We start from the raw sequence: 24,684 nt of genomic DNA, 5'->3' as shown, positions 1-24,684 counted from the left end.
CAGTGAGTTCCAGACCCCCACCACCCTCTGGGAGAAATTTTTTTTCCTTATCTCCCCTCTAATCTTTCTACCAATCACTTTAAACCTATGTCCCCTACTCACTGACTAAGGTAAATAGGCCCTTCATGTCCACTCTATCCAGACCCCTCAAAAGTTTGTACATTTGAATCAGCTCTCCCCTCCGCCTTCTCTGTTCCAAGGAGAACAACCCCAGCCTATCCAATCTTTCCTCATAGCAGCATTTTTCCAGTCCCAGCAACATCCTCGTAAATCTCCTCTATACCCTCCCTAGTGCAATTACATCCTTTCTGTAAGGAGGTGACCAGCACTGCACACAGTACTCAAGTTGTGGCCTAACCAATGATTTATACAGTTTCAGCATAACTTCCCTGCTCTTATATTCTATACCTCGAATAATAAAGGAAAGGATTCCATATGCTGCTTTAACCACCTTATAGACCTGTCCTGCTACCTTCAGGGGTCTATGGACATTCACTCCAAGGTCCTTCACTTCCTCTACACTTCTCAGTATTTTCCCATACATTTTCGTCCTTTGTATCTTTCGCATTCGCCAGGATCTGTGCTTTTCTTTAGTATACTTTTTCTTATAGTTTTATGTTTCTCTTACTTCTTTTTGGCAACAAGAGCTCTTGCTCCTTAGAGTTATAAATTGGTTCTGTGTCAGAATTTCTTTTGTGAACACCCCCTACTGAACTCTCATTTTACCCATTAACAGATTTGCCCAGGTTACTGTGGACAGTCTGTGTCTCATCGCATTGGAGTCAGCCTTATCTAAATCTGAAATCTTAGCTGTTTCGTGTTTCTCCCTTTCAGATGCTTTGTTGAACTTGGATCATGTTGTGATCGTTATTAAATAACTGTTCGTGCACTGTTAGGTTGTTAACTAAATCTGGCTCGTTACTCATTACTAAATCTAATATAGGATGCCTCATTGTTGGTTACAGGACATATTGTTACAGAAGACAATCCTGAACACACTCAAGAAATTCAGTACCTTTCTGACATGTGCTAGTCTGCTTTTCCCAATCTATATGAAAGTTAAAATCCCCTATTAAAACCACTCTGTCTTTGCTACATGCATGTCTAGTTTCTGCATTTATTAATTCTGCCAGTTCACAGCTACTACTAGGGGGCCGACACACAATTTTCACTGCAGTCTTAAATCCTTTCCTATTTCTGAATCCTATCCATAAGGTCTCCACTGTCTGCTTATCTCTCGTTATATGTTGGAATGGGTTTTTCCATATAGTTGCTTTGATCTTTGTTCACTTTTTGTATTGAACCTAATTTTGTTGGAGTTGTCATTTCTTAGATGTTCCCTGTAAGTTACATTTCCTACTTGCCCCATTACGTTCTATTAATTCACGAGGCTGTTCTATTAATTACTTAATTCACCAGTGCCTCCCTAATAATTTACTGGTGCCCGCTGCTGTACAAATTTTTTGATTGGGTGGTGTTCTATTATTTTATTAACTTAGTGTCTTCCCATTGCTGCATTGATTTATTAATTCGCTAGTACTCCATTTTGTTTTAATTTAGGTTTTTGTTTATTCTATTTAATCATTATAATGGCAGCTTCTGTTGTAGAGTGTTCATCATAATTTCTTTGGGGACTTTTCAAGACGTAATAGCTTTGACTTCCTGTGTACAGTGCCATGGCATATTGACTAGTGTTATAAATATATTTACGTGACCCTTGTGCGCCTGTTATCTTGCGCTGATTGCACGGTATTACTGTTATCATTTGCAAGGTTGTCCCAACGCATCTGCCCCACTGCCTGTCTATGGCTGATGTCCTATGAGAATATTTGCAATTGTAGTTGCAGAGCTGGTGCCTTATGCATAGATAGCTGCACTTCTGTTGCTCTGTGTGGCGGGGATTTGTGCAGGGCAGCCGCTGCCTGAAATGGACGTTGAGAAAACAGTAATGACTTTAATATCCTGTCCTGTCCCACAACTGATTCTGAGTGTAAATGTGTGCAAACTAAGCTGTGGACTCTCTCTAATTTGTTCTTGGGCCGTCTTTTGTATAGTTTTTCAGCCTCAGCTGCCAGCTATGCTCATCAGGATTATTTTGTGAACAAAAACAAGCAGACAATGACCCTTCAAGCTCATTTTCCTGTGTGTGCTTTGGTTTGGAGGTCGTGTGTACAATTTGGCTACTGCAGCTAAATACAATATTTTCCCTCATCTATTAAACCTTCACTTAACACCAACAAATAGGTCCACATCCAACTGGAGGAGTTGCAGTAGAGATGTTATACCTATGCTTGAACCCTTGGCCTGTCAACTGGTTTAAAATTGATTAGCTTGTCTCTTTCTTGGGTATATGTATGTGTATGACACCTGTGAGACTTCCTCATTAGCTGAACAATTAATTTGCTTGACTAATTTCAAAGGATTTGATGGTCTTCAACAGAACATAAGATCTCTTGTCTCACAGCATAGTTGACTCATTCTTTAAGCTTATTTTTGAGCTCCCCTGAATGACCCACAGTACCAAGCACCCCAATAAGATGACCATTCTACTTTCAGCAACTAAATAGTGACTTAAAATCCTTGTCTTGTGTACAGAATGTGATTCATTCATGTGTATAATTCAGTGTCATCATATATTTTTAAAGTCGTTATTTCAGCTTGTCTTCAAGCTGTTGTCATAGAGATACAGCACTGAAACAGGCCCTTCAGCCCACCGAGTCTGTGCCGACCAACAGCCACCCATTTATACTAATCCTACATTAATCCTATATTCCCTACCACATCCCCACCATTCTCCTACCACCTATCTACATTATGGGCATTGTGGTGTGTGTATTTTGATTAACGGTCTTCTAGGGCAATTATAAATTAAACTGTCTCAAATTTTATCTCAGGAAATCATGAGTGTGGATATTTTACCTGCCTTTGCAAACGTAATTTCTCTTTGGAGAGGATCACTTTGTTGATAGACTATCGCATTCTCTGTGATCAGACCAAGGGTGTCTGCCAATCTAAGCAGTTGGTTTGTGAGGCTAAATCCTTCAAGCATCTTGGTTGGATGTGCAATCAATGTGGCACAGCCAGCTGAGGAATGACACAAGATGGGAGCTCATGCTCTATATTTGAGCCATGGACTATATTGATGGATAATAGGATTTGTGCTGAGTGTTATTTGAAATGTTACACTCATGTCAGAAAGAGCTTGTATGGGCAGGACGTCAGTACTCGTAGTCAGGATGTTGTTGAATGTGCAGCTGTAGTGGGCTTGCCACAGGACCCCTAGAGCTGACATCCTGTGTTAGATCAGGCCATATGTGATGCAAGCACTATAATTCATGTCGGTTGGACTTGTGTTTCTGAAGAGCTTCAAAGTCTTAGAGCAATATATGATCACAGTTCTTGGTGAGATGTGGAAATGTTAGTCAATTAGGTCTGTGAGACCACAAGAGTGAGCCTCTAAATATTCTTTCACAAGGTTCCGGCCTGCTCGAGGGGGATCTCGACATGATGGTCGTGGCCCACGAGGGAGAGATGCTTTCATGAATGTGGATGAGTTCATGGGCGATGAGGAGTTTGACCAAGCAGAGGAGAATGCAAGGGGCCGTGACCCAGGAGGGAGAGGACGGGGACGCGGAGCAATGCGAGGTATAGCTGAATGTCTGTGTCCTGTATTTGTACTGGAAGTTTATTGGGTATAAATTGAAGCTATATTTAAATAATAAATGTGCGGCCAATTTAAAAAGCATTTCAAACACACAAAGTGATTACTGGCACTGATGAACCCTATAGCATCTCAACAGATGTAGAGACATGCTATCTGTGGAGGACTAGCCCTGATGTGCAGTAAAGCACACAGGAGGACAGATATAATTGTGGAATCTCAACCCATTCACAGCTGAACATGCATACAGCCTTTCCCCCAGTGTCCAAGTTAGAAGTATACTGGAACACAAGAACAGGCATAAGCCATGCAACCCCTCGAGCCTGCTGGGATATTGTTAGATTATGCATCTTAACTCTCATCTACCCACCTTGGTTCCATAACTCATAATGTCCTGACCCAACAAAAATCTTATCGATCTCAGTTTTGAAAGCTCCAACAACTTTTTTTGGGGGGCTGGGTGGTGAGTTCCAGATTTCTACTTCCTTTGTCACCCCTGAATGGTCTAGCACTAATTTTAAGGTTATGCCCCTTTGATCTCGACTTCCCCCACCAGAGGAAATAATTTTTCGCCTTGTACTGTATAAATTCCTTTAATCACCTTAAACACCATGATACTGCATGATAACAAGACACAATGCCAATTGACAAGTTGTTTCATTGTCGGTGTCTAATGTGTTGAACGGTTTTGCAGGCGGGCGAGGAGGCCTCCTTCCTCTTCCTGGCCATGACGAATTCCCTCGCTTTGAAGGAGGCCGTAAATCAGAGAAAAGGCCATTGTCTCCAGGAGGTCACCGCGATGGCTGGGGAGGGCGAGGAGATCGAGGGGAAATCCATGATGCCAGCAGAGAACAAGGTTTGTTCTGGGGATCTTTACCATTCACAATCCAATATTGCCTATGGAATAGTTAAGCAGAGTCCCAGTGGTGGAGTTAGAGTCATAGAGTCATAGAGTTATACAGCACTGAAACAGGCCCTTCGGCCCATCGTGTCTGCGCCGGCCATCCAGCACCCAACTATTCTAATCCCACATTCCTGCACCTGGCCCGTAGCCTTGTATGCTATGGCGTTTCAAGTGCTCATCTAAATACTTTTTAAATGTTGAGAGTTCCTGCCTCCACCACTCTTCAGGCAGTGCGCTCCAGACTCCAACCACCCCCGGGTGAAAAAATCCCTCCTCAAATCCCCCCCCCAAACCTCCTGCCCCTCACCCTAAATCTATGCCCCCTGGTTCTTGACCCCTCCGCTAAGGGAAAACGTTTCTTCCTATCTAACCTATCAATGCCCCTCATAATCTTGTACATCTCAATCATGTCCCCCCTCAGCCTTCTCAGCTCCAAGGGGTTGTTGGGGAGAATTGTGTGTGCCTCCCCCCAGTGTGTTTGTCTAGGCTGCTCTATGCACAATTATATCGATAAAGTTATTCAAGCCCATGAGATTGTACATAGCTATGTTGAAACCTTACCCTCCCTCCCTTCATGAGGCTATAGCAAATTTTCTGGTAATTTATGTAAAACTCAAACCAGTAACCTGGTAGAAGCCTTGAACTAAAACATAACCTACAGTTTTTTTAATGGCAAAAATGTTTAAATTTTTTTTAATTGGCTCTCTCAAAGTTGGCCTAAAGTGGCCCATTGTAAGAATATAAATTGGGCTTGGTGCATAGCTGATTTACGAGAGTCCTGTACTGTGAAATTTCAGTCAGTCTTCCGATCCTTCACAAACCTCTCTGATCGAATAGGTGTGCCTGGCCGCGATCATTATGCAGATGATTCTCACCAGAACCACTCGCCTCATGATGGCCAGTCTCCAGTCAGCAGGGAGCGACCTACATCACTCCATAGCATGGATACTGGGTCATTTCCACCCTGAAAGCAACTGGTATGCAGGGCTGGGAATGCCTGATTAAAGGGATTTGGATGTACCTGGTCCCCCACCTGAGGATAGAGGCCCAAGTAGGTTTCTGTCTTGTGTGTGTGAGTGTCCATCCAAGACTGCACCAGCAGCAAGGCAGTGTCGGGGCATCTGAGTAATCATATCCTCTCTGCCATGCCAGGGTTTACTTCAGAAGGGAATTCACTGGAAACCCAGTTGTTGCCAGTCTCTGCCATGCTAGCAACAGAGCAGCACAGTGGCCATGAGGGATTGCTATGGGAGCTACCCTGTTGCTGCTCAAAGATGTACAGGGCAGTGCGGTAAGGCCAAGTGCCTACAGCTTGACTTATGTAAATCAGTGGGGCTGAGGCAGTCAGAGTTGGAAAGTTTGGTCTTCACTGATGATTTTAGAAGTTTATTGGTATTTAAACAAAGTGCCCAAGCTTGGCCTCTTGAAGGGATTAATCACTCCTTTGTGTTTCACATGAATTGTGATGTTTTGCCATTCTCTAAGACAGGCAGGTTCCATGTGCCATGCAACTGCTATCGGTATTGAACTGGCATCACACAGCAGCAAAGCAGAATGTTTGTGTCGGCTACTTTGTCGCCGATGTAAAGGGGCTTGTTATACATATCTAGCACTGGAGAGGAATAGGATTTGAATTATCTGTTCTGTAAATGGATTGTTTTACAGGCCGGAGTGGGCCAGCCTCATCACCACGCATGCCGAAATCTGGCCGTTCCAATTCGAACGAGGGAGACCGGCACGATGGTTACCACCGTGATGATGGATTCAGTGGCCCCGCAGGACCTCCTCCCCGGGGTGGAGCCAGAGGTGGGCCCAACTGGGGGAGGAGTGGGAAGAGCTCGGGTCCAGGGCCACGTCGAGGCTCCTCCAGAGGCAGCAGAGGAAGATGAGTGGAGCAGCAGCATTGAGAAAATAGATTTTACTCAAGATGCCCAGTGACATGTACAGTCTTTCAACAGGAACTTGTGCGTGTGGTCAGTGCAAGAGTCTGGCCCTGGAAGAAGCAGCAGTCGTTCCCTTTTCATTTTTGTACAGTTGGCAGCAGTGTTTGTTGTTAAACTCCAGCAGTTTTAGTGTTGTGGGCTCTGGAGCATTGCCACACACAGCAATATGTGTCAGAACAGAGCAGCTCTGACTCCATGTACAGTTTGTCTCAAGTGTCATTTTGTATGACTACACAATATAATTTGTGCAAAATTTAACAAAAAGATATGAAAACTGGCCTGTTTTTATTTTTTACTTTGCCGCATCTCGCACCACCCCAGGCGCGCGCGCGCACACACACCTATTTGACTGTCTTCTGAGGTCCTTGTTTGAACCACAAACTCAGAACTAAAATGGGTTTGAACATTTTATCTATTTAGTGAGGGTGCAAGGCTCATGGACAGAGAGATTTGATGCTGACTTCAAGTGGACCGATGTGTTAAAAGATGGTAGGCAGGTACTGATAGGCAGCACAGAGACACTACATGAATGGCCAGTGAATCTGTTTTTGTGGTGCTGGCTAAGGATTGAATGTTGCCTAGGAAGAGCTACCTGCCCTTCAAGAAGTGCCATGGCACCTATTGCCCCACCTGAGCAGGCAAATGGGACCTCTGTTTATTGTCTCATCTAGGAAACTTCCAACAGTCCAGCACACCCTCAGTATTGTACTGAAGTGTCAGCCTAGAATATGCACTCAAATCCTGGAGTGAAGAATGCGACCATCTGAGCCAAATTGGCACACAATTAGGGATATTGCAGAAGTACGGTCTGGCAGCAAAGGTACAGGTAATTCAAAACCTATCACAGGCACAAGTAAAGACATCTCACATCCAGGTGCAGGCAGTACAGTAACTGTGAGAGCAAGATAGACACAGCAGTGATGCTGCAGATTCAGAGATGCAGGTACCAGTAATGCAAAAGCAGGTGTGGGTCGTACTAATATACAACAACTGGCAATGCAGGCGCATACAAAGGCCGCAGAGAGACACTCAAGGGGCTATGATGACTAATGCATTGACAATGCAATGGCAGTGCAGGTTTTAACTGTACAAAAGTACATACAGTCATTGTAGCAACATTGCAAATTGGGTACTCGCAGCACTTGACATGCAAGCAGTATGGACAGTGCAGCTATTTACTGGCAGTGCAATGAGAGTTACTGAAAGTGCAGAGGAAGCGGTACAGATAGTGTAAGCTCTCCAATGAGCTGGAACATCTGTTATTGATGTGTCAGTAACCACTCATTGAAATTGGTTGTCCTTTCGTTCTTCCATGGCCCAGATTGCACTGGATATCACTGACTGCTTTGCTTCCCCATGAACTTACCCAATATTCCTGTACTTTGTTGACACAGGAGACGAAAAGTAAGATCTGATCCATAATAAAGTAAAACTGAAGCCTCTGCAAATCGACCAAATTCCACATATCCCAATGTAATGTCGCTAACTAGCTCAAGCCATCTCCCCTTCATTTGCTTCTCTATCATTTCGCTAATCCCTTCTACTTTCTACCCCTCTAAAGCAAGATAGAAACAAGAGCCTTTTAACTTTGAGATAAAGGCTTCAGTAATTTCATGGTAAGGACCAAGAACAAAAGTAATAGTAACAAGTTTAGAGTTTTATCTTTGATATTCTTTTGGGTTCAGTGGTACTAGTTACTCCCATCTCTGAATGTCTTGTATTTAAGCATGTGCCCGTATTGCCTGATATCTCTATGATGACATGATCCAGGGGTGTAATAATAGTACCCTCTTGTGATTGGAACCAGATGTTCATGTCTTTCATATGTGTCTCTACGTGCCTGGTCAAAACTCTTTGGAGACAGGTCGAGAAAACACTTGGTAAGACCAGGCCAGAGATGAATTGTTAAACTGCTTTATTTCACAGTAAGTGAACATACTGAGCAACGTGATTGGACTCAATTAATTTAATAAGCACATCTCATCTGGATGTAATACAAAAATGATGACTATACTACACTTCCCATATCAGTGGGTCAGCTAGCTTGACACAAAATAAATCCTAACTACCTTCCTGCATCTAAGGCTGGCTAAAGCTTGTCCTGGTAGCCTTCTGTTTAAAACTGGACTGGCAATGTGTATCTCTGTTTTTACTATCCTATGTTCACAAATAAAAGGGAAGGCCTGCAAGCACCTGGGACTGGGGACTTACCAACAATCTGAAATTTTTACTGATTATTGAGCTAAGCTTAAAAAAAAACTTCATCAGTTAATCAATGCCAAATTGAGGAGAATTTTGCCCCTGCTGTCTTCAGTATCTTGTTTAAAATATTTAAAAATGGTGTGAATACACTTTGCATTAAAAGCATAAAAATTTAAAAGTAACTCCTTTGCCAGATCTTTTCTGTGAGTAAAGGGATCCAAAAATCTCAATATGACTAATACAGACCAATCAAATACTGGGGACAGTTGAAAGAGACAGCCTGAGTTAGCATTCAAGGACAACAACTGAACTTGAAATTCTGCCTCAAAGGTTGCATTGTGTTATACTCTGATAAGAGAAATTGACCAACAAATTATGCCAATAGTATTCATTTTCTCTCTGTCTTCTCAAATTACACTCTGGAGTGTGGGATCTGGTGCTTGTTCAATTTTGAGATAGAAATCCTGTTTCATTCATGTGCATTAACAACATGAGGTGGACTGTCACAACTGAATCTAACTTTTCAATTACTTGATTCTTTACACCTGGAAACATGGAACTGTGGCATCAGAATCCCTTGTAATTTTACAAGTGCCTGTTTCCGATGCCTCCAGATCAAGTTATGCAGTTGGCCTTTTTTTTTTCAAATAAGTAATCTTCAATGCCTGCGCCCTGAACAGCTGGCAAGAAAGTAAGTGGAGGGCCATTCGATCTCAGATAAACAGCTAAAGCAAATTCTTTTTCCTTAAAAAAAAAGTCTTATGGTATTTTTACAGCAAGCAGCATAAATGCTTTCATACATATATCATGGGAGGAGGCACCATCCCAAGTATGGCGCATCAGTTTTTACAACTATAGCAACTGTCAATAGCATTCCAGTTTATTACAAGTTTGCCAACTGACAAAAGTTTTGAAGTTTATGACTGTCAGTATAAATCGAGGCGGTGGCACAGTGGTAATATCACTGGAGTAGTAACCCAGAGGCCCAGGCTAATGCTCTGGGCATACGGGTTTGAATCCCACCACGGCAGATGGTGAAATTTGAATTCAAGTAATAAATCTGGAATTTAGAGTCATAGAGTTATACAGCACAGAAACAGGCCCTTTGGCCCATCGTGTCTGTGCCGGCCATCAAGCACCTAACTATTCTAGTCCCATTTTCCAGCAGTTGGCCCGTAGCCTTGAATGCTATGGCGTTTCAAGTGCTCATCTAAATACTTCTTAAATGTTGTGAAGGATCCTGCCTCGACCACCACTTCAGGCAGTGTGTTCCAGATTCCAACCACCCTCTGGGTGAAATTTTTCTTCCTCAAATCCCCTCTAAACCTCCTGCCCCTTATCTTAAATCTATGCCCCCTGGTTATTGATCCCTCCGCTAAGGGAAAAAGTCTCCTCTTATCTAACCTATCAATGCCCCTCATAATTTTGTATACCTCAATCATGTCCCCCCCCCCCCCCCCCCCCCCCCTCATCCTTCTCTGTTCCTAGCCTTTTCAGTCTCTCTTCATAGCTGAAATGCTTCAGCCCAGGCAACATCCTGGTGAATCTCCTCTGCACCCTCTCCAGTGCAATCACATCCTTCCTATAGTGTGGTGCCCAGAACTGTACACAGTACTCCAGCTGTGGCCTAACTAGCGTTTTATACAGCTCCATCATAACCTCCTTGCTCTTATATTCTATGCCTCGGCTAATAAAGGCAAGTATCCCATATGCCTACCTAACCACCTTATCTACCTGTGCTGCTGCCTTCAGTGATCTATGGACAAGTCCACCAAGGTCCCTCTAACCTTCTGTACTTCCTAGGGTCCTACCATCCATTGTATATTCCCTTGCCTTGTTAGTCCTCCCAAAATGCATCACCTCACACTTCTCAGGATTAAATTCCATTTGCCACAGCTCAGCCCATCTTACTAACCCATCTATATGGTCCTGTAATCTAAGGCTTTCCTCCTCACTATTTACGACACCACCAATTTTTGTGTCATCTGTGAACTTATCATACCTCCTATATTCATGTCTAAGTCATTAATGTACACTACAAACAGCAAGGGTCCCAGCACCGATCCCTGTGGTACACCACTGGTCACAGGCTTCCACTCGCAAAAACAGCCCTCGACAATTACGCTCTGTTTCCTGCCGCCAAGCCAAATTGCCCTGGATCCCATGGGCTGTTACCTGCTTAACCAATCTCCCATGGGGGACCTTATCAAAAGCCTTACTGAAGTCCATGTAGACTACATCAACTGTCTTCCCTCATCTACACATCTAGCCACCTCGAAAAATTCAATCAAGTTAGTTAGATGCGATATTCCCCCTGACAAAGCCGTGCTGACTATCCCTGATTATTCCCTGCCTCTCCAAGTGGAGATTAATCCTGTCCCTCAGAATTTTTTTCAATAGTTTCCCAACCACTGATGTTAGATTCACCAGCCTGTAATTACCTGGTTTACCCCTGCTACCCTTCTTGAATAATGATACCACATTCGCTGTCTTCCAGTCCTCTGGCACCTCTCCCGTGGCCAGAGAGGATCTGAAAATTTATGTCAGAGCCCCTGCTATCACCTCCCTTGCCTCACACAACAGCCAGGGATACATCTCATCTGGGCCTGCGGATTTATCCACTTTTAAGCCCACTAAAGTATGTAATACTTCCTCCCTTTCAATGTTAATATGTTCAAGTATAACGCAATCCCCCTCCCTGATCTCTACACCTATATCGTCGTTTTTAAAAAACTAGTCTAATAGTGACCATGAAACCATTGCTGATTGTTGTAAAAACCTACCTTGTTCACCAATGTCCTTTAGGGAAGGAAATCTGCTGTCCTTACCTGGTCTGGCCTACATGTGACTCCAGGTCTACATATGAATCCAGACTAACAGTCATGTGGTTGATTCTTAAACGCCCTCTGAAATGACCGAGCAAGCCGCTCAGTTGTATCAAACCTCTATGAAGAAAAATAATGAAACCTGATGGACCACCCAGCATCGACCTAGGCACTGGAAGCGACAACTGCGAACCCAGCCCTGTCAACCCTGCAACATCTGGGGCTAGTGCCAAAATTGGGAGAGCTGTCCCACAGACTTGTCAAGCAACAGCATGACATAGTCATACTCAGGGAATCATACCTGACAGGCAATGTCCCAGACACTTCCATCACCATCCCTGGGTATGCCCTGTCCCACTGGCAGGACAGATCCAGCAGAGGTGGTGGTACAGTGGTATTGAGTTGGGAGGGAGTTGCCCTGGGAGTGCTCAACATTGACTCCGGACACTGTGAAGTCTCATGGCATCAGGTCAAACATGGGCAAGGAAACCACCTGCTGATTACCATGTACCGCCACCACCCCAACCACCCCTTGCCCCCACCCCTCTGCTGATGAATCTGCTTCTCCACCACCAATTGGAAGAAACACTGAGGGTAGCAAGGGCACAGAATGTACTCTGGGTGAGGACTTCAATGTCCATCGCTGAGAGTGGCTCGGTAGCGCCACTACTGACTGAACTGTCCAAGTCCTAAAGGACATAGCTTCTAGGCTGGGTATTCGGCAGGTAGTGAGGGAACCAACACAAGGGAAAAAACCTACTTGACTTCGTCCTCACTATTCTACCTATTGCAGATGCATCTGTCCATGACCGTATGACAGTACTGGTAGGAGTGACCACCTGCTGAGTCCTTGTGGAGACGAAGTCCTGTCTTCACATTGAGGATACCCATCATCATGTTGTGTGGCACTACAACCGTGTGAAACGGGATAGATTTCAAACAGATCTAGCAACTCAAAACTGGGCATCCATGAGGCGCTGTGGGCCATCAGCAGCAGCAGAACTGTATTCAACCACAATCTGTAACCTCATGGCCCGGCATATCCCACACTCTACCATTACCATTAAGCCAGGGTACCAACCCTGGTTCAATGAAGAGTGCAGGAGGGCATGCCAGGAGCAGCACCAGGCATACCTCAAAATGAGGAATAAAAGCAAGAAATGCTGGAAGTACTCAGCAGGTCTGGCAGCATCTATGGCGAGAAAAGCAGAGTTAACGTTTTAGATCAGTGACCCAACTTCAGAACTCAGAATTTCTGAAGAAGGGTCACTGGATTTGAAACGTTAACTCTGCTTCTCTCTCCACAGATGCTGCCAGACCTGCTGAGTACTTCCAGCATTTCTTATTTTTATTTCAGATTTCCAGCATCTGCAGTATTTTGCTTTTACCTAAAGGTGAGGAGTCAGCCTGGTTAAGCTACAACACAGGAGTCCTTGCATGCCAAACAGCAGAAACAGCATGCAGTAGACAGGGCTAAGTGATCCCACAACCAATGGATCAGATCTAAGCTCTACAGTCCTGCCACATCCAGTCATGAATGGTGGTGGACAATTAAACAACTAACGGGAGGAGGAGGCTCCACAAATATCCCATCCACAATGATCGGGGAGCCCAGCACATCAGTCCCAAAGAAAAGGCTGAAGAATTTGCATCCATCTTCAGCTAGAAGTCCCAGCTGGATGATCAAACTCGGCCTCCTCCTGAACTCCCCAGCATCACTGATGCCAGTCTTCAGCCAATCCAATTCATCCCATGTGATATTAAGAAACTGCTGAAGGCACTGGATACCACAAAGTCTATGCATCCTTACAACATTCCAGCAATAGAACGGAAGACTTGTGCTCCAGAAATAGCTATGCTCCTAGTTAAGCTGTTCGAGTACAGCTACAACACTGGCATCTACCCGGCAATGTGAAAAATTGCCCAGGTACATCCTGTACACAAAAAGCAGGACAAATCCAACCCAGCCAATTACCACCCTATCAGCCTACTCCCAATTATCAGCAAAGTGATGGAAGGTGTCGTCGACAGTGCTATCAAGCGGCACTTGCTCAGCAATAACCTGCTCACTTATGCTCAGTTTGTGTTCCGCCAGGACCACTCAGCTCCTGATATCATTACACTTCACCCAAACATGGACAAAAAAGCTCAATTCAAGGGCTGAGATGAGAGTGTCTGCCCTTTACATCAAGGAAGCATTTGACCAAGTATGGCATTAAGGAGCCCTAGCAAAACTGGAGTCAACGGGAATCGGGGGAAAACTCTCCACTGGTTGGAGTCATACCTCACGCAAAGGAAGATGGCTGTTGTTGTTGGAGGTCAATCATCTCATTCCCAGGACATCACTGCAGGAGTTCCTCAGGGTAGTGTCCTAGGTCCAACCGTCTCCAGCTTCTTCATCAATGACCTTCCCTCCATCATAAGATCAGAAGTGGGGATGTTCGCTGATGATTGCACAATATTCAGCACCAATCACAACTCCTCAGATACTGAAGCAGCCCATGTCCAGATGCAGCAAGACCAGGACAACATACAGGCTTGGGCTGATAAGTGGCAAGTAACATTTGCTCCATACAAGTGCCAGGCAATGACCATCTCAAACAAGAGAGAATCTAACCATCGTCCCTTGACATTCAATGGCATTACCATTGCTGAATCCCCTACCACCAGCATACTGGGGGTTACCTTTGACCAGAAACTGAACTGGACCAGACACATAAATACTGTGGCTACAAGAGCAGGTCAGAGGCTGGGATTTCTGTGCTGAGTAACTCACCTCCTGACTCCCCAAAGCCTGTCCACCATCTACAAGGCACAAATCAGGAGTGTGATGAAATACTCTCCACTTGCCTGGATGGGTGTAGCTCCAACAACACTCAAGAAGCTCGACACCATCCAGGACAAAGCAGCCCGCTTGATTGGCATCCCATCTACAAACATTCACTCCCTCCACCACCGACTGCAAGATGCACTGCAGAAGCTCACCAAGGCTCTTCGGACAGTACCTTCCAAACCCGCATCCTCTACCGACTGGAAGGACAAGGGCAGCTGACGCGTGGGAACATCACCACCTGCAAGTTCCCCTCCAAGCCCCACATCATCCTGATATGGAACTATATCGCCGTTCCTTCACTGTCGCTGGGTCAAAATCCTGGAACTCCCTTCCTAACAGCACTATGGGTGTACCTACACCCCAAGGACTGCAGCGGTTCAAGAAGACAACTCACCACCACCTTCTCAAGGGTAATTAGGGATGGGCAACAGGTCAACATTGACGTTATTATGTTATTTTCACCTGAGTGGGGGGAAAACTGCCGAAAACAATTTGAAGAAATGATTTGGATGGGTGCTGTGTACTGCGTAGTTAAGGGAATAATAGCTTTAAAAAAGCTCAGCTTTTGTGTTTACTCATTTTTACTTTTTGATTATTACACTTAATCAACTCAATATTTGTTAATTTAACAAGTGCCTGGCAGTTTAGCTGATTATGATTTTTGTACCTGACAGATGTGTGACAATTTGGAGGTGTGGTACTGTGAGTTTTGATACCTGCCAGTGCAGGTGGTAAAAGTGTCATGACACAGCTGACCATGGCCCTCATTGTTTCAGTAGAACTTTTGATCCATAGATTCACCATTTCGAAGAGTGATTCTCATCATGAAGATTGATTTTAAAGAAGTCCTGTTCAACCATTGTGAGCTACACTGTAGGGTTTGGCCCTTCATTTGGAATTTTTAATTCAAGATCATTTTAAATGGAGCAAAGCCTTTATTATTCCTTCACATTGCTGAATCTCCAGTCTCAAACTGATGAATGGGAAGTGCCATCTTCTCTTCCAGGGAATCAAATTATCCCTACTCCAGAGAAAATTTGGAGGTGAAATTAGCAAGCATTTCTTAACACAAAAGGGTAGCGGAAATCTGGGAACTCTCTCCCCAAGAAGCTGTGGATACTGGAGGTGGGATCAATTGAAATTTAAATTTGAAATTGATTTTTATTCGGGAAGGAATGTGGAGCAAAGATGGGTAAATGGAGTGGACTGACAAATCAGCCATGATCTAGTTAAATATTGGAACTGGGCTCGAAGGGCTGAATGGCCCATTGCTCTCATGTAATAGTAGAGTGCATTGGAACAAGCGCAAGTAGAATTGGTCAGTGCAGGAGAGTTTGGGGGTGTATCCAGTGCCATGTGTTAGCAGAGAGTGGTACAGTTACCAGGTAAATCCTCCAAATACAAGAGTAGGAATGGGCTGAAAGGAAGCCTGGCATCTGTGTGTTACCAGCAATATCTCTCCAATCTTTGCTGCCCATTGTCTCTCACCTGTGGAGAGTGTTGTATAGATGATCCTACAGGGTAAGGCAACCACCATGGCCTCAGCCAAATGGCCCTGATTGAGATGCTGCAGGTCATGTGACTGGGGCGAGCATCACAGCAAGAGGCCAACTCTGTCCTCATCTGATGTCCATATTATGGGTTGGGCTTGCTGCATTAGATCTAAAGGAGGAGCCTAGGGCTGATCTCTCCACAGCTCAGAGGTGCTGAGGCCAGCTGGAGAATGCAAATACCCTTAGTAAGGTTGAGAGCAAGTTTGAACTGTCTCGCTGGAATGTGTGAAACAATATTACCGCGGAGAGCGGTAACATCTTTAAAGGAGCAATACTGAATGGAGCAGTTAGGTGGTTCTCTCGAGCTCTGCTTATGAAGATCCCAAGAGAGGAAGACAAGTCTCTTTAAAGCTTTTGCACTGATTTCAATCTGAGAATCTGGCTCAGGCAGCTGGGCTGTTTATTACATTTGAATAGTTCCAATCCCCTAATGGGGAGCCGTCCCGTGATGTTGCCAAAAGCGGACACAACAGCCCAGCTCTCTCCTTTTTTGGGTTGAAAACTGTTTCTGTAGATTTGCAGACACTTGGTCATTTCTAACGGGCGAGAGAGCGGAGATTCGCCGTGAGGACCATGACGGGAAGGTGAGGAATCGGCAGCTACCGGAATGTTTAACAGGAGACTGGGCAGAGTGAGGGAAGAGGCAGAGGAGCTCAGAGTGAGGGAGATCTTAGAGTGAGATGAGGGAGAGGAGGAGGTGAGAAGTGGTGGAGGGTGTGAGACAAGGGGTGTGAGGGAGTGGAGTGTGGGAACAGAGGATGGAGGGTGTGAGGGAGACAGGCTGGGGAGTGTGAGGGAGTGAGAGACATGGGGTGGGGGTTGTGAGGGTATCAGAGACCAGAGGCTGAAAATGGGGGCAGAGCATGAGGTAAAAGAGCAGGGGGATTGCGACAAGATGTGAGGGCATTAGAGTGTTGGAGAAAGAGTGGTTGTGTCACTGCTATCATGACAGGGTGAGTGTGCCTGTGTTGCAGTGACGAGTTGTGTCAGGGAGTATTGCAGTGAGACGGTGAGTGTGTCAGGGAGTGTGGCAGTGACGTGGTGAGTGTGTCAGGGCGTGTTGCAGTGACCGGGTGAGAGAGGCAGGGAGTGTTATAGTGACATGGTGAGTGTGTCAGGGAGTGTTGCAATGACGAGGTGAATGTGTTAGGGAGTTTTGCAGTCATGGGTTGAGTGTGTCAGGGAATGTTAGTGACCGGGTGAGTGTGTCAGGGAGTGTTGCAGTGACCGGGTGAGTGTGTCAGGGAGTGTTGCAGTGACCGGGTGAGTGTGTCAGGGAGTGTTGCAGAGAACCAGTGAGTGTGTCAGGGAGTGTTGCGGTGACAGGGTGAGTGTGTCAGGGAGTGTTGTAGTGACCGGGTGAGTGTGTCAGGGAGTGTGGCAGTGACGTGGTGAGTGTGTCAAGGCGTGTTGCAGTGACCGGGTGAGAGAGGCAGGGAGTGTTATAGTGACATGGTGAGTGTGTCAGGGAGTGTTGCAATGACGAGGTGAATGTGTTAGGGAGTTTTGCAGTCATGGGTTGAGTGTGTCAGGGAATGTTAGTGACTGGGTGAGTGTGTCAGGGAATGTTAGTGACTGGGTGAGTGTGTCAGGGAGTGTTGCAGTGACCGGGAGAGTGTGTCAGGGAGTGTTGCAGAGAACCAGTGAGTGTGTCAGGGAGTGTTGCGGTGACAGGGTGAGTGTGTCAGGGAGTGTTGTAGTGACCGGGTGAGTGTGTCAGGGAGTGTGGCAGTGACGTGGTGAGTGTGTCAGGGCGTGTTGCAGTGACCGGGTGAGAGAGGCAGGGAGTGTTATAGTGACATGGTGAGTGTGTCAGGGAGTGTTGCAATGACGAGGTGAATGTGTTAGGGAGTTTTGCAGTCATGGGTTGAGTGTGTCAGGGAATGTTAGTGACTGGGTGAGTGTGTCAGGGAATGTTAGTGACTGGGTGAGTGTGTCAGGGAGTGTTGCAGTGACCGGGTGAGTGTGTCAGGGCGTGTTGCAGAGAACCAGTGAGTGTGTCAGGGTGTGTTGCGGTGACAGGGTGAGTGTGTCAGGGAGTGTTGTAGTGACCGGGTGAGTGTGTCAGGGAGTGTGGCAGTGACGTGGTGAGTGTGTCAGGGCGTGTTGCAGTGACCGGGTGAGAGAGGCAGGGAGTGTTATAGTGACATGGTGAGTGTGTCAGGGAGTGTTGCAATGACGAGGTGAATGTGTTAGGGAGTTTTGCAGTCATGGGTTGAGTGTGTCAGGGAATGTTAGTGACTGGGTGAGTGTGTCAGGGAGTGTTGCAGTCACCGGGTGAGTGTGTCAGGGAGTGTTGCAGTGACAGGGTGAGTGTGTCAGGGTGTGTTGCAGTGAGACGGTGAGTGTGTCAGGGTGTGTTGCAGTGAGATGCTGAGTGTGTCAGGGTGTGTTGCAGTGAGATGCTGAGTGTGTCAGGGTGTGTTGCAGTGAGACGGTGCGTGTGTCAGGGTGTGTTGCAGTGAGAGGGTGAGTGTGTCAGCGAGTGTTACAGTCACGGGGTGAGTGTGTCAGCGAGTGTTACAGTGACGGGGTGAGTGTGTCAGCGAGTGTTGCAGTGACGGGGTGAGTGTGTCAGGGAGTGTTATAGTGACAGGGTGAGTGTGTCAGGGAGTGTTGCAGTGACAGGGTGAGTGTGTCAGGGAGTGTTGCAGTGACAGGGTGAGTGTGTCAGGGAGTGTTGCAGTGGCACGGTGAGTGTGTCAGGGAGTGTTGCAGTGACAGGGTGAGTGATTCAGGGAATGTTGCCGTGACCGGGTGAGTGTGTCAGGGAGTGTTGCCGTGACAGGATGAGTGTGTCAGGGAGTGATGCGGTGAGTGTGTCAGGGAGTGTTACAGTCACAGGGTGAGTGTGTCAGGGAGTGTTACAGTCACAGGGTGAGTGTGTCAGGGAGTGTTATAGTGACGGTGTGAGTGTGTCAGGGAGTGTTGCAGTGACGGTGTGAGTGTGTCAGGGAGTGTTGCAGTGACCGGGTGAGTGTGTCAGGGAGTGTTCCCGTGACAGGGTGAGTGTGTCAGGGAGTGTTGCAGTGACAGGGCGAGTGTCAGGGAGTGTTGCAGTGTCCACAGTGAGTGTGTCAGGGAGTGTTGCAGTGACAGGGCGAGTGTCAGGGAGTGTTGCAGTGACAGGGCGAGTGTCAGGGAGTGTTGCAGTGACAGGGCGAGTGTCAGTGAGTGTTGCCGTGACAGGGTGAGTGTGTCAGAGAGTGTTGCCGTGACACGGTGAGTGTGTCAGGGAGTGTTGCAGTGACACAGTGAGTGTGTCAGGGAGTGTTGCAGTGACAGGATGAGTGGGTCAGTGTTGCAGTGACAGGGTGAGTGTGTCAGAGAGTGTTGCAGTGACAGGGTGAGTGTGTCAGGGAGTGTTGCAGTGACAGGGTGAGTGGGTCACTGTTGCAGTGACATAGTGAGTGTGTGAGGGAGTGTTGCAGTAACAGTGAGTGTGTCAGGGAGTGTTGCAGTGACACAGTGAGTGTGTCAGGGAGTGTTGCAGTGATGGCGTGAGTGTGTCAGGGAGTGTTGCATGGATGGGTGAGTGTGTCAGGGAATGTTAGTGACAGGGTGAGTGTGTCAGTGTTGCAGTGAGAGGGTGAGTGTGTCAGGGAGTGTTGCAGTGAGAGGGTGAGTGTGTCAGGGAGTGTTGCAGTGACAGGATGAGTGTGTCAGGGAGTGTTGCCGTGACAGGATGCGTGTGTCAGGGAGTGATGCGTTGAGTGTATCAGGGAGTGTTACAGTCACAGGGTGAGTGTGTCAGGGAGTGTTATAGTGTCACGGTGAGTGTGTCAGGGAGTGTTGCAGTGACACGGTGAGTGTGTCAGGGAGTGTTGCAGTGACACGGTGAGTGTGTCAGGGAGTGTTGCAGTGACACGGTGAGTGTGTCAGGGAGTGTTGCAGTGACAGGGCGAGTGTCAGGGAGTGTTGCAGTGACAGGGCGAGTGTCAGTGAGTGTTGCAGTGACAGGGCGAGTGTCAGGGAGTGTTGCAGTGACAGGGCGAGTGTCAGTGAGTGTTGCCGTGACAGGGTGAGTGTGTCAGTGAGTGTTGCCGTGACAGGGTGAGTGTGTCAGAGAGTGTTGCCGTGACACGGTGAGTGTGTCAGGGAGTGTTGCAGTGACACAGTGAGTGTGTCAGGGAGTGTTGCAGTGACAGGATGAGTGTGTCAGAGAGTGTTGCAGTGACAGGGTGAGTGTGTCAGAGAGTGTTGCAGTGACAGGGTGAGTGTGTCAGAGAGTGTTGCAGTGACAGGGTGAGTGTGTCAGGGAGTGTTGCAGTGACAGGGTGAGTGGGTCACTGTTGCAGTGACATAGTGAGTGTGTGAGGGAGTGTTGCAGTAACAGTGAGTGTGTGAGGGAGTGTTGCAGTGACACAGTGAGTGTGTCAAGGAGTGTTGCAGTGATGGCGTGAGTGTGTCAGGGAGTGTTAGTGACAGGGTGAGTGTGTCAGTGTTGCAGTGAGAGGGTGAGTGTGTCAGGGAGTGTTGCAGTGAGAGGGTGAGTGTGTCAGGGAGTGTTGCAGTGACACGGTGAGTGTGTCAGGGAGTGTTGCAGTGACAGGATGAGTGTGTCAGGGAGTGTTACAGTCACAGGGTGAGTGTGTCAGGGAGTGTTATAGTGTCACGGTGAGTGTGTCAGGGAGTGTTACAGTCACAGGGTGAGTGTGTCAGGGAGTGTTACAGTCACAGGGTGAGTGTGTCAGGGAGTGTTACAGTCACAGGGTGAGTGTGTCAGGGAGTGTTGCAGTGACACGGTGAGTGTGTCAGGGAGTGTTGCAGTGACACGGTGAGTGTGTCAGGGAGTGTTGCAGTGACAGGATGAGTGTGTCGGGGAGTGTTGCCGTGACAGGATGAGTGTGTCAGGGAGTGATGCGTTGAGTGTGTCAGGGAGTGTTACAGTCACAGGGTGAGTGTGTCAGCGAGTGTTATAGTGACAGGGTGAGTGTGTCAGCGAGTGTTATAGTGACAGGGTGAGTGTGTCAGCGAGTGTTATAGTGACAGGGTGAGTGTGTCAGCGAGTGTTGCAGTGACAGGATGAGTGTGTCAGGGAGTGATGCGTTGAGTGTATCAGGGAGTGTTACAGTCACAGGGTGAGTGTGTCAGGGAGTGTTACAGTCACAGGGTGAGTGTGTCAGGGAGTGTTACAGTCACAGGGTGAGTGTGTCAGGGAGTGTTATAGTGACAGGGTGAGTGTGTCAGGGAGTGTTGCAGTGACGGGGTGAGTGTGTCAGGGAGTGTTGCAGTGACAGGGTGAGTGTGTCAGGGAGTGTTGCAGTGACAGGGTGAGTGTGTCAGGGAGTGTTGCAGTGACAGGGTGAGTGTGTCAGGGAGTGTTGCAGTGACAGGGTGAGTGATTCAGGGAGTGTTGCCGTGACAGGGTGAGTGTGTCAGGGAGTGTTGCCATGACAGGATAAGTGTGTCAGGGAGTGATGCGGTGAGTGTGTCAGGGAGTGTTACAGTCACAGGGCGAGTGTCAGGGAGTGTTACAGTCACAGGGCGAGTGTCAGGGAGTGTTGCAGTGACAGGGCGAGTGTCAGTGAGTGTTGCCGTGACAGGGTGAGTGTGTCAGAGAGTGTTGCAGTGACACGGTGAGTGTGTCAGAGAGTGTTGCAGTGACAGGGCGAGTGTCAGGGAGTGTTGCAGTGACAGGGCGAGTGTCAGGGAGTGTTGCAGTGACAGGGCGAGTGTCAGTGAGTGTTGCCGTGACAGGGTGAGTGTGTCAGAGAGTGTTGCCGTGACACGGTGAGTGTGTCAGAGAGTGTTGCCGTGACACGGTGAGTGTGTCAGGGAGTGTTGCAGTGACACAGTGAGTGTGTCAGGGAGTGTTGCAGTGACAGGATGAGTGGGTCAGTGTTGCAGTGACAGGGTGAGTGTGTCAGAGAGTGTTGCAGTGACAGGGTGAGTGTGTCAGGGAGTGTTGCAGTGACCGGGTGAGAGAGGCAGGGAGTGTAATAGTGACATGGTGAGTGTGTCAGGGAGTGTTGCAATGACGAGGTGAATGTGTTAGGGAGTTTTGCAGTCATGGGTTGAGTGTGTCAGGGAATGTTAGTGACTGGGTGAGTGTGTCAGGGAGTGTTGCAGTCACCGGGTGAGTGTGTCAGGGAGTGTTGCAGTGACAGGGTGAGTGTGTCAGGGTGTGTTGCAGTGAGACGGTGAGTGTGTCAGGGTGTGTTGCAGTGAGATGCTGAGTGTGTCAGGGTGTGTTGCAGTGAGACGGTGCGTGTGTCAGGGTGTGTTGCAGTGAGAGGGTGAGTGTGTCAGCGAGTGTTACAGTCACGGGGTGAGTGTGTCAGCGAGTGTTACAGTGACGGGGTGAGTGTGTCAGCGAGTGTTGCAGTGACGGGGTGAGTGTGTCAGGGAGTGTTATAGTGACAGGGTGAGTGTGTCAGGGAGTGTTGCAGTGACAGGGTGAGTGTGTCAGGGAGTGTTGCAGTGACAGGGTGAGTGTGTCAGGGAGTGTTGCAGTGGCACGGTGAGTGTGTCAGGGAGTGTTGCAGTGACAGGGTGAGTGATTCAGGGAATGTTGCCGTGACCGGGTGAGTGTGTCAGGGAGTGTTGCCGTGACAGGATGAGTGTGTCAGGGAGTGATGCGGTGAGTGTGTCAGGGAGTGTTACAGTCACAGGGTGAGTGTGTCAGGGAGTGTTACAGTCACAGGGTGAGTGTGTCAGGGAGTGTTATAGTGACGGTGTGAGTGTGTCAGGGAGTGTTGCAGTGACGGTGTGAGTGTGTCAGGGAGTGTTGCAGTGACCGGGTGAGTGTGTCAGGGAGTGTTGCAGTGACCGGGTGAGTGTGTCAGGGAGTGTTGCAGTGATGAGGTGAGTGTGTCAGTGAGTGTTGCAGTGACAGGGTGAGTGATTCAGGGAGTGTTCCCGTGACAGGGTGAGTGTGTCAGGGAGTGTTGCAGTGACAGGGCGAGTGTCAGGGAGTGTTGCAGTGTCCACAGTGAGTGTGTCAGGGAGTGTTGCAGTGACAGGGCGAGTGTCAGGGAGTGTTGCAGTGACAGGGCGAGTGTCAGGGAGTGTTGCAGTGACAGGGCGAGTGTCAGTGAGTGTTGCCGTGACAGGGTGAGTGTGTCAGAGAGTGTTGCCGTGACACGGTGAGTGTGTCAGGGAGTGTTGCAGTGACACAGTGAGTGTGTCAGGGAGTGTTGCAGTGACAGGATGAGTGGGTCAGTGTTGCAGTGACAGGGTGAGTGTGTCAGAGAGTGTTGCAGTGACAGGGTGAGTGTGTCAGGGAGTGTTGCAGTGACAGGGTGAGTGGGTCACTGTTGCAGTGACATAGTGAGTGTGTGAGGGAGTGTTGCAGTAACAGTGAGTGTGTCAGGGAGTGTTGCAGTGATGGCGTGAGTGTGTCAGGGAGTGTTGCATGGATGGGTGAGTGTGTCAGGGAATGTTAGTGACAGGGTGAGTGTGTCAGTGTTGCAGTGAGAGGGTGAGTGTGTCAGGGAGTGTTGCAGTGACACGGTGAGTGTGTCAGGGAGTGTTGCAGTGACAGGATGAGTGTGTCAGGGAGTGTTGCCGTGACAGGATGCGTGTGTCAGGGAGTGATGCGTTGAGTGTATCAGGGAGTGTTACAGTCACAGGGTGAGTGTGTCAGGGAGTGTTATAGTGTCACGGTGAGTGTGTCAGCGAGTGTTATAGTGACAGGGTGAGTGTGTCAGGGAGTGTAGCGTTGAGTGTGTCAGGGAGTGTTACAGTCACAGGGTGAGTGTGTCAGGGAGTGTTGCAGTGACACGGTGAGTGTGTCAGGGAGTGTTGCAGTGACAGGGCGAGTGTCAGGGAGTGTTGCAGTGACAGGATGAGTGTGTCAGAGAGTGTTGCAGTGACAGGGTGAGTGTGTCAGAGAGTGTTGCAGTGACAGGGTGAGTGTGTCAGGGAGTGTTGCAGTGACAGGGTGAGTGTGTCAGGGAGTGTTGCAGTGACAGGGTGAGTGGGTCACTGTTGCAGTGACATAGTGAGTGTGTGAGGGAGTGTTGCAGTAACAGTGAGTGTGTGAGGGAGTGTTGCAGTGACACAGTGAGTGTGTCAGGGAGTGTTGCAGTGATGGCGTGAGTGTGTCAGGGAGTGTTAGTGACAGGGTGAGTGTGTCAGTGTTGCAGTGCGAGGGTGAGTGTGTCAGGGAGTGTTGCAGTGAGAGGGTGAGTGTGTCAGGGAGTGTTGCAGTGACACGGTGAGTGTGTCAGGGAGTGTTGCAGTGACAGGATGAGTGTGTCAGGGAGTGTTACAGTCACAGGGTGAGTGTGTCAGGGAGTGTTATAGTGTCACGGTGAGTGTGTCAGGGAGTGTTATAGTGTCACGGTGAGTGTGTCAGGGAGTGTTACAGTCACAGGGTGAGTGTGTCAGGGAGTGTTACAGTCACAGGGTGAGTGTGTCAGGGAGTGTTATAGTGACAGGGTGAGTGTGTCAGCGAGTGTTATAGTGACAGGGTGAGTGTGTCAGCGAGTGTTATAGTGACAGGGTGAGTGTGTCAGCGAGTGTTGCAGTGACAGGATGAGTGTGTCAGGGAGTGATGCGTTGAGTGTATCAGGGAGTGTTACAGTCACAGGGTGAGTGTGTCAGGGAGTGTTACAGTCACAGGGTGAGTGTGTCAGCGAGTGTTGCAGTGACGGGGTGAGTGTGTCAGGGAGTGTTGCAGTGACAGGGTGAGTGTGTCAGGGAGTGTTGCAGTGACAGGGTGAGTGTGTCAGGGAGTGTTGCAGTGACAGGGTGAGTGTGTCAGGGAGTGTTGCAGTGACAGGGTGAGTGATTCAGGGAGTGTTGCCGTGACAGGGT

The 24,684-nt window shown here is 47.9% G+C and overlaps 2 protein-coding genes across 6 annotated transcripts in view; both read left to right on the top strand.

Moving 5' to 3' along the window:
• The window catches only part of wdr33 (WD repeat domain 33), a 139,245-nt gene extending 132,473 nt beyond the window's left edge, over positions 1-6,772 (top strand). For all 5 annotated transcript variants that reach the window (XM_068041816.1, XM_068041815.1, XM_068041818.1 and 2 more), the window contains 3 exons: positions 3,476-3,645; positions 4,356-4,517; positions 6,231-6,772. In XM_068041816.1, coding sequence (XP_067897917.1) covers positions 3,476-3,645; positions 4,356-4,517; positions 6,231-6,454 — 556 coding nt within the window. In that variant the 3' untranslated portion in view covers positions 6,455-6,772. The remainder of the gene's footprint in view (positions 1-3,475; positions 3,646-4,355; positions 4,518-6,230) is intronic.
• A 9,277-nt stretch (positions 6,773-16,049) lies between these two features.
• The window catches only part of LOC137375135 (LIM and senescent cell antigen-like-containing domain protein 2), a 222,943-nt gene continuing 214,308 nt past the window's right edge, over positions 16,050-24,684 (top strand). Inside the window, exon 1 of the mRNA XM_068041808.1 lies at positions 16,050-16,505. Coding sequence (XP_067897909.1) covers positions 16,495-16,505 — 11 coding nt within the window. The 5' untranslated portion in view covers positions 16,050-16,494. The remainder of the gene's footprint in view (positions 16,506-24,684) is intronic.

This window comes from Heterodontus francisci, chromosome 11, assembly GCF_036365525.1.
Source record: "Heterodontus francisci isolate sHetFra1 chromosome 11, sHetFra1.hap1, whole genome shotgun sequence".
Classification (NCBI taxonomy): Eukaryota; Metazoa; Chordata; class Chondrichthyes; order Heterodontiformes; family Heterodontidae; genus Heterodontus; species Heterodontus francisci.
Note: the sequence above shows the minus strand (reverse complement) of the source record. Positions and strands in the feature narration are given on the sequence as shown.